The sequence below is a fragment of the Ctenocephalides felis genome, unplaced genomic scaffold (genome assembly GCF_003426905.1).
Source record: "Ctenocephalides felis isolate EL2017-DRISC unplaced genomic scaffold, ASM342690v1 CF-g0.4_SCAFFOLD_01886, whole genome shotgun sequence".
Taxonomy (NCBI): Eukaryota; Metazoa; Arthropoda; class Insecta; order Siphonaptera; family Pulicidae; genus Ctenocephalides; species Ctenocephalides felis.
In genome coordinates this window covers 9,380,176-9,390,722 of record NW_020538040.1, presented here as the reverse complement: position 1 = coordinate 9,390,722, position 10,547 = coordinate 9,380,176, and the positions used below count along the sequence as shown (strand labels likewise).

At 26.5% G+C, this 10,547-nt stretch overlaps 2 protein-coding genes across 2 annotated transcripts in view; both read left to right on the top strand.

Moving 5' to 3' along the window:
* Positions 1-645: 645 nt before the first annotated feature.
* Positions 646-1,635, top strand: LOC113378709 (leucine-rich repeat-containing protein 59-like). Its single transcript, XM_026619271.1, has one exon. The coding sequence runs from the start codon at positions 646-648 to the stop codon at positions 1,633-1,635; it is 990 nt and encodes a 329-aa protein (XP_026475056.1).
* A 4,974-nt stretch (positions 1,636-6,609) lies between these two features.
* The window catches only part of LOC113374575 (peptide transporter family 1-like), a 20,685-nt gene continuing 16,747 nt past the window's right edge, over positions 6,610-10,547 (top strand). The window contains exon 1 of the mRNA XM_026614557.1: positions 6,610-6,661. The gene's annotated coding sequence lies outside the window, so the exon portion shown is untranslated. The remainder of the gene's footprint in view (positions 6,662-10,547) is intronic.

Genomic DNA, 10,547 nt, shown 5'->3' with positions numbered 1-10,547 from the left:
TGGAGTTATATCGTCAGGAAGAAAAAGCCGACTTATTTTTATATATATGTAGATAAATTTGAAAACATTCAACGAAAACTTCATATAATTCTTACACCTTTTCATTTCATGAATTTATAAAACATGATCAACATGTAAAGGTGCATCCCCACCTAACGAACGAACATGACGAATAATATGCGCAGACTAAAAATTACGAACAAAACGAACCACGCGCATTTCGTTCGCTAGATGAGGCACACATTAACACAAACATTATGTGTAAAGAACGAAGAATCAGTCCTGGAAAATGAATTTCCAACTTTTAGTTTTGGTTCCGTCATTTTGCAAGTCTGGATAAACTAGTTCCAGGCTGATCTCAAATTCGTCTATCTTGATACCAAACAGCCACTTGAGGTAATAGATCTATAATGCGCGTTTGTGACACGAATTTGAACTTGACATCACTAAAAAGTCAAAAATCTGAATACCGCTTTTGAATTATTTAATTTTTGTCATTTATATTTGTCAAAATATCAACGTCGCACGTATGATTATAGGATGTCATGACTACTAACACTTTTGTTTCAAACAATTTTGTAATCATTTTGCTACTGAGTTAATTTTCTAATATTTTTTGTGTACCGGTGCGTTCAAGGTTTGAAGATGATTAAAATTAACTTGAAAGAGAAGGAAAAGAATGGATCAGATTCGGGAGTGTGTGATATGAAGGATCTTTCAAAGAGTAGTATAGCTGCTGTCAGAAGTCTGACAATCATAGATATGTCGAACAATAACATTATTGGTTTGACAAAAAAATTTGCTCCTTTCTTCTACTGTCTAGTTAAACTCGATATTAGTCAAAATAACTTACTAAGTTTACCGGATAATTTTGGTGCATTGAGGGCATTGCGCGAACTGGATTTACATAACAACGAGCTCCAGCATCTACCGCTCAGTCTCAGCAAATGCACGTTTTTAAAATGGTTAGATCTCAGAAATAATCCTCTAGTTCCCTCCTTAACTGAGAGAGCAGGACCTTGTCTAGACAAGAAGCAATGCCATTCGTGCGCCAAAAAAATTGTTGAATTTTTAACAAATATACAAGCACAATTAGACAAAGAAGTGGAGATGCGCAATACCCAGCTGCAGAATAGAAGGGAGCATCAAATTAATATGAGACAAGCTGCAATAGCAGATAAGAAACAAACAGATTGTCAAGTAAGACAATTCAGGATTAAGAACAAAAAAAATGCTAGTCGAAGAAGAAGAGCCAAGAAAAATGCTCCGAAAAAAATGTCATGTTTATCTATCGTGTGTTTCTCTTTGTTGGCCGTTACATTAGTAAGTTCTTTAGCAGGGATATTATTATATAATTATGACAAGCCCAAATACGAAGCCGCCCTAAACTATCTAGAACGCGCCTGGTATTCCTCTAAAACAATATTGACAATGACAGATGTTCAAGACTTTGCAAGTTCGGTTTCAAAATCCGGGTATGTTCTTCTCTCCAATGTACAAGCTGCATACAACCTAGCATTCGCAAATGTCTACAATTTATATTCTACGTATTTGAGTGAACATTTCTCCCAAATTGGAAGAGCGATCTATCATGCCTGGGAGTATTGTTCCAAATTGATAATGGAATTTTTCTAATAAATTGATTCAAGATCAACCCAAAATTATTAAAGTGATACAAAGAATGTTTATTATTCTGGATATATTGTTCAAAATCAGTAATAGATTTTTTCAATAAGTTGATTCAAGATTTATTTAAAATTTATGTGATGTAAAAAAAGAATATTAAATTCTTGTGATATCAGTATCTCATATATAGTACATAAAATCTTTCGAACCAAAATATTTTTTTTTCTTTTTTTTTATTCAATTAGTATGTAACAATCAGAATAATCTATGTATTCTATGAGCTACAGTGAGACCATAATCTATAATGTGAAGAAAAAAAAACTAACTATAATAATAACAAATAAATAGAAATAATATTAATTATTATTAAAACAATAGTTATAAAAAAATAATAAATATAATAATAGAATAGATGACTGTCCCATTGACCAGTTAACTAATTAAATGATTAAATAAATTAATATAAATTATTTGAAAACTTTTTTTCACAATTCTTGAATTAGGGATCTCCAGTAATGCTGAAACTATTTGAACCAAAATAATAGAATTATATTTTGTTTATTATTTCTACGTATCGTAAATTATTTGAACAAATAAAAAATCAAGAACAAAAATATAAAAATTTTTCCTAAAAATAAAAAAAAACTGTAATAAGAAAAAACTATAAGTAATTTTAGATTTTTCATATAATAGAGTAGATTTTATTATCATGAATATAATTTGAATATTTAGGTCAATTTAATAAAAATCTGATATGAATCTTGTTAGAATACTATATATAAAGATAGAGCTTAGCTATCTATTAGGGCTTAAATTTTTGTCGACGATTTTGGCACACGGATCAACCGATTTCAAAAATTTAAAAAAAAAACATTCGATTCTTATTGATAAGAAGATGTGCTGATTAGTTTTTGGCAGAGGCAGGTCTAGCCGTTTCGAAGATACGAGGCAAAAGAAGCCAAAAATGGTAATTTAGTTTTTGAGAGAACGGTCTGTCCGATTTGAATAATTCAAAAAACATTTTATTTGTATTGGCTAAACGAAAAACTGTTTAAATTTTTTGAAAGGCTTCAACTTCAACAACGCCATTTGGTGGTCAAAAATGTTCATTAGACATATGCACATCAAATTATCATTTTATAGATATTTTAATAATGTGTACACATTTTGTGTCAATTTTTTTTGTGTTCCGTACCAAGATTTTCAAGTTTGAAGTTTATTTATATGGTTCAAACAAATGTTCTCGACATTCTTGACAGTATAAAATAACCGATTTGTGTGATTGAAAAAACATTCGGTTTGCACTCGATAGCCAGGAGTTTTTGCAAAAGGCACGCCTAGCTGTTTCGAACGTTTGGAGCGCAAAGGGTGTAAAAATGGTCATGCAGTTTTTAAGAGAACGGATCATCCGATTAGATTAATTCAAAAAACCTTTTGCTTGTGTAGACAGTGTGCAGAAAATGCGTTTACCATAAATTTTGTTATTTTGAAAATTTTCAAAAAAAAAATTCAAAATTTTCAAAAAAATTAAAGTTTCAAAAAATTAAAATTTTCGAATTTTTCATTATTTTCAAAAAAATGCTACGTTGAAAAATTTCAAAAAATATAGAAATTAAAAAAAATCAATTTCTTACAAAAATTTGAGAAAATTTCGAAATTTTAAAAAAAATTGAATATGTTCAAACATTTCCAAATTCTCAAAAAAAATTTAAAAATCGATTTTTTCCAAAAATTTCAAAAAATCTAGTTTTTAAAAAAATTGCAAAATTTTGAAAAAAAACAGAATTATCAAAAATCAAATTAAAAAAAAAATAAACAAATTTCTTGTGAACATACACATAAAGTTGTTTGTAGAATGCGTCGTCACCTATTTTAATAAGCACTTATAAGTTTATAGTATGTATTTATAATAAATAATCTATTTGAAATTATTCAAAACAATTATTGATTATTTTCATTCCTTGAATGTTTAATTACGGTACGGGAAGTTCCAGCAATTTTGCCTTAAGGCACGATGCCATGCACCACTAGTTTAATTTTTGTGAAGCAATCAGAACCTAAGAGTCCTATAAGATATTGTGCTGATTTGACTTAATACTAATTTAATAATTTAAATTAATTAATAGTCTGTTCGGCAGATGGCAACCCAAACGGTTGTCACATCTCTATATGATGATGATATATTATTGTTACAATTTCTGTAAAAGGACAAATATTTTTCAAATTTGTTTTCACTTTTGAACTTGAGGGTAAGATGAACCTAATTCCAATTCCAATTCCAAAATTTGCATTTATGGGAGCATAGTAAAAAAAAATTAGAGGTTATACACCCTTTTTTCCTCTCCGTTTACTGCACTATGCCATGCAGGGTGAGAGCTTTTTTCACTTGCTATCTATATTTTATATGAAACATATTGCTATCTATATTTTTAAGTAGACTTGTTCAAACTGCCTATAGACTTAATGTAAAAAATTGCTTATTGGAGCAATTACTACAATTTTTATTTATTTATTTATTTATTTACTTGTAATTCATTTTCATTTATGTTCATTTATTTATTATTAATTTTTCTTTTTCTTTATTTCTTTCTGTGATTATTATTATTTTTTATGTTTGCCCTATAATGTATAGGGTTCTGTCAATAACTCTGATTGTTCTATAATGTTGTATGAATAAAAAAAAATTCCAAGTGAAAATAAATAAATAAAAAAAATAATAATAATAATAAACTAGTGGGGCGCATGGCATCGTGCCTTAAGGCAAATTGCTGGAACTTCCCGTACCAAAAATTATTATTTTTTTTTTGAAAAGATTAACATTTTTGAAAAAAATTTACTCTGAAAAAAATAGATTTTTGAGGAACTATATAAATTTTTGACAAAAACTTACTTTTTGTTGAAAAATTTATTTTGAAATATTTTGGAAATTCTGAACTTTTTTTCAAAGCAATCGTACTGCTTTAATGCATAGAGACTAAATATCGAAGCGCGTAAGCGCCGCGTCGCTGTCTAACGCATAAGCATTGGTACGGAACCCATAGGAATGTTAACAAAATGTATACTTATTGTTAAAATCTCCATAAAATATCTGATAATTTGATGTGCATATGTCTAATGTCTAATGATTATTGTTGACCGCCAAATGTTATTTTTTTTTTACTTTTTTTACTAGATCTCCGAAACCGCTAGACCTATTTTCATGAAAATTTGATCAAATCTTCATCTTGATAATGCAAGTAAAATGTTTTTGAATTATACAAATTGGACGCTCCGTTCTCTTAAAAACTGAGTTACCGTTTTTGGCCCCTTTTGCCCCATATCTTCGGAACGGACCTGCCTTTGACAAAAACTAATCAGCACGTCTCCTTATCAATACGAATCGAATGTTTTTTGAATTATTCAAATTGCTTCATCTCGGTTCCCGAAATCGTCGACGAAAATTTGTATCTGAACACACACAAATGCACGTGCACACACACACATACACACACATACATCAATTTTCTCTAAGGTATGCCAATATATTCAGAAACCTTTGAAACGTAAAGATATATAAAAATTTTCATTTTCGATTTTTGTGCGATTACTATAACTTACCCTACGGAAAGTTAATTATAAATAAATCAATTTATCATCTCCAGAACATTAACAATCGTCATTTCATTTCGAATCAAATTTCAAAAAAAAAATAGTTGCCAAATTTCCACAAAATTGAAAAAGTGCTCCCGCATAGTCACAGTCTAAACGCATTTGCAAATAATTCTGTGCGACATTTTCACTTATACTGTGCTTAGCTTGGCGGCATTTTCACATTTTTCAATAATTTTCACAAAATTGGAAAAGTGCCCCATACATAAACAGTCTAAACGCACTTGGGTAAACATTTGTACCAGAGTGGCGCTTAGACTGTGCTTAGCTTGGGTGATTTTTTGAATTTTTAATCCAAAATTACAAAAAAAATTTTTTGAAAAAAAAATAAGAAACAAAAATTTTTTTTTCCAAAATCAATTATTTTGTTGAAACAAGCAGAAAGTTCTTTAAGTCATTTAAATCGAACACTTAGTTCTCTCAAAAACTGCCATTTTTTTAACATTTAGCTCTGTATTTCCGGAACCGCTGGGCCTACCTTTGCCAAAAACTAACCAGCACATCTCCCTATCAATAGGAATCGAATGTTTTTTAAACCATTCAAACCGGTTGATCCGTTCCCTCAAAAACTCGCTTTCTATTTTCTGCACTCTTTGCTCCATATCTCCGTAACGGCTGGACCTGCCTTTGCCAAAAACTAATCAGCACATCTCCCTATCAATAGGAATCGAATGTTTTTTAAACCATTCAAATCGGTTGATCCGTGAGCCCGAAAACGTGGACGAAAAAAAGCGGACATACAAAACACACACACACACACACACACATCCATTTTTTCTGAAGTATGCCAAAATGTTCAGAAACCTTCAAAACGTCGAGAAATGTAAAAATTTTTGATTTCGATTTTTGGACGATTACTATAACTTACCCTACGGGAAGTTAATAAATTAATAAAAATGAATTAAAAATAAAGAAAAATAGATAAATAAAATATAAAAAGAAAAAAAAAACAAATTGTAGTAATTGATCAAATAAGCAATTGACTATGGATGAACAATTTTATATTGTAATATACGATTATATTGGAATATAATATACAAATTTAGTGTTTGCACATCGTTTGTGTGTGTATGTATAGTATATCAACTTCAGTAGTTCATCAATGTACCCACCGTTCGGCGATTCATTGCTCGAAAGCAATTTGTCTTTGATTCAGTCAGTCGCTCGTCGGACGCGAAACCGTCTACTTCGGAATTTATTTCAATAATAAAATACCAACACGTATATTGTTTGTTATAAATAAATAATTCATAATAATTTTAAATAATAATTAAAAATAATAAAGTGATTAAGACATAAATGTGCTTCAATAAATAAACTTCAACAATAACAAATAACCCATTTGTGTTTTGTGTGTTGCAACAAGAAGTTGTTTTTTTGATATTTGGTAAAAATTATTAGTGTTATCTAAAGCAACTTGCATTTGTTTGATAATTATTTAAAGTGTCAGTCAAGTATTTGTTGTAAATGCGGTCGTACATAATTTTTAATGAATGTGATTTTTCTATGTCAGTCATATGTGTTCTACATGAGCCATGTCAGACTCACAAATATAAAAGTTTTAATTTAAGATCATGTCAGTCATGTATTTGAGTGACTTAAAAAGTAGTGTTTTTCCAGATTTTTTTTTTTTTTTGATGCATCAAGTTTTTTTGATACATTTTTTTACTAAATCATCTAATGAAGTTACTATGGCCCATATGAAAAAAATTCTGATATTATCGTGGCGAATAACGTGTTAATTATTAATGTTTTTTATAAGTATTATTATTATTATTTCTATTTATTTGTTCTTACGTCAACTTACATTATTCTAATTGTTACATACATATTTAATAAAAAAAAATATTAATAGAATGTAATTCACATTTCTAGAAATATAAATCTTTGGAAGATTTGGAAATTTAGTAGAAGAAAAAAAAGTTCTGATATAGTCATATCAGTCCTACATGTTTAACATAAAAAATAGTGTTTTGTCAAAAACAATTTTTTGATATATAAAGTTTCTTTAATACATTTTTTTTAACTAAATTGTATAATACAGTTACCATGGTACATGTATTTTTTTTATATTGTCGTGGCGATTGACGTGTTAATTAATAAAAGAATGTATATCACATTTTTTGAAAATAAACCATTACTGTATTTATTTATAAATATCATTTTTAAATAATCTAAAAAAATGGTAGAAATTTAGAGATTTCGCAAAGAGAAGAAAAAAGTTTTAATATAGGACCATCTTCTAATTTGGTAGAAATTTAGAGATTTGGTAATAGAAGAAAAAAAATTATTGTAGAGCCATATCAGTCATATGTCTGACATAAAAAAATGTGTTTTGGCAAAAAAAAATATGTTTATCAAGTTTCCTTAATTCAATTTTAACTGAATTATTTAACAATGTTACCATGGCCCATGTGAAATTTTTTCTGATATTATCGTAACGATTGGTGGTAATTATTATTAGAATGTATATCACAAGTTTAAAAAATTAACAATATAATATTTTTTAAATAATCTAAATAACTTTAGTTTAGTTACCGGTATATTTTTTATATAAAATTTTAATAAAATTAAAGGTATGCTGCAAATTAATGCACCACTTATTGATTCGAATATCTTAAGCAAACGTTTTATCAAAATTAAAAACGTTTTTTATACCCTAATGATATTTGCAATTGTTAATACAAATCTATAAAAAAAAATCATGTTAAAAGTGATCTGTTTACATATGATAAATTCAATAAAATAAATATTATTGCTATTATAATTTGAATTTAATTATTTTCACATATTTATATTTATTATACAAACTTGAATTACTACCAAAATAATTTAAAATGTTATTTATTATCTTAGTCACAACAATTACTGAATGCTTTTTCAGGCAGTTGTAGTTTGACGAAAAAAAAAAATTAAATTCAATAAATATAATTGCTACTAAATGTCCTAGTATAACAGATGGAAATCAAAAATATAACAAAAAAAAAATAAAAATGAAAGATCATATCATGTTGAATATATAAAAATTAAAATTATAATTGCCGTTTTAATTTAATCAAATATAATTGCAATTTTCTATATATTTAAAACAGATTCAGTTGCCAGGTTGTTTGTTATATTTTTTATAAATTTAAATGTATGCAGCACATTACGCTGTGTTTGAATAATTTGAAACAAATATTAATTCAGAATAAATAACACCTGCTTTAACACGTTTATTGTTATGTCAGTCATATGTGTCTGACAATAAGAAATTTTACATAATCCATATCAGACATGTCTGATATACGCGATTTGGTAGGAGAAAAAAAGTTGTACCCAATATCCATGTCAGTCATACATGTGTGACATAAAAAAGTGGTTGGAAAGAAAAAAAAAATTTATACATTTTAATTTGAATTATCTAATAAAGTTACCATGACTCCTGGGATTTTTTTTCTGTTATCGTGACGATTAACGTGTTAAATCATAATAATATTTACAATTGTTTATATTTAGATACACATATATAAAAAAATGTTAAATTGTAAATAATATCATATTCAATAACTGAATGAGAAAGTTTCAATCGGAGTATCAAAACATAAACAGTTGCTATTTCTTTTGCATTTAAAAAAAAGTCAAAACAATTTTTAATTAAAATTTATATTATGAAGCAATTGAATAAACCATTTAAAAAAAGTCAAAACTATTTTTAATTAAAATTTATATTATGAAGCAAATTAATGTATAAACCAATGCTTTAAAGAATATTGTAAAAAAATATTTTATCTAAAATAAAAATATAATAATATTTTATCTATACAAAAAAAAAATATTTTATCCAAAAAATATATATTTATCAAAGTTTGATTTTTTATTTTTTGAATTCCAATTCCAATCCAATAATGGATGTATTAAATTATGTGAAGCTGACTGAAATTTAAATTGGATTCAGTTACCCCGTATATTTATTTATATTTAATAATTTTCTTTTAATTAATCCTTGCATATTTTAATTCAATAAAAAAATAATAAAAATTAAATTTGATAATAATTTTCAATGATTATTTTAAATATCTTACAATTGAAACAAATATTGTATCAGAATTAAAATTAATTTATTTATATCCTAACAAAATTTTCAATTATTATTTTCATAATAATTTGCAAATAATATTAATGTACATATAATAAATACTAAGCTCTAACATTTTTTAATTGGAAATAATAGTAATAACCCTTAATATTAATAAACCATTCAACATGGCAAAATACGTATAAATTCTGCAAATTGCAAGTGGAAAGGGTTAATTTATTCAGGGTGAATAAATATAAATAATAAATGATAGTGTATATGAAAAATTAAATTAAATATTATAATTCTAACAATATCTTATAAATTATAATTCAACACGTTCTCTGTTCTATTTATGAAAATAATATAAATCATTATTTTTAATTTGGTTTAAAAATAAAATTAAATTAAAAAATTTAATGTTACTTATATGAAAGAAAAAAAAAAGGTATTTTAACCTTAAAATTGTAGATCTCTTTAGAGTAACTTAAATCCCCTTAATTCTTTGTTAATAAAAAATATTTTACTAAGATAAATTTTATGATAAATTATATAATAAATATTTTTGAGCGTTGATTAATAAATATAAATAAATATTTTATTATTTATTGTGTTTTTTTATTTCGACGATTGCCTGAAAATCAACATTCAAGAATATGTCGAACAAAAAAATCTAAATCTTATAATAAATATTGTATAATAAATATTATTTTTATATACATTCTATATTATTTTTATATATATACTATGCTATCATTTATATATATTCTATACTATCTTTATTTACATTCTATTCTATCCAATTATTTTCTTTGCTCTTTACAACTGCTTTCTTCATTCTTCTTTTCTTTCTAAATCTGATCTTCTCCAATTCTAATCTTGCTTTTCTTCTTACTTCTAATTTTATTCAAATTTAACCCTTTCGACTCGGATGCCGCCAAGGAAAGGGTTAAAATCTATTTAATTTCAAATTAACAATTTATGAATTCTACATCTTACTTCTATTTCTATGCAATTTCAAATCAACAATTAAAATTCTATTTAATGTTATCTCAACGTTTCAAATTCTAAGTTAATGCCAAGGATCGATCAGAGGATCACTGGCATGTGTGAGCCAGGCACGATACTGACTGAGTTATTTTTGCCACTAGTTGTTAAATATGTTTATAAACAAATTAAAAAGTCTGCCATAGGATATATCGACATTAGTTTCAAA

Coding starts and splice junctions, on each gene's coding strand:
- LOC113378709 (XM_026619271.1), top strand. CDS start 646: ATGATTAAAATTAACTTGAAAGAGAAGGAAAAGAATGGATCAGATTCG.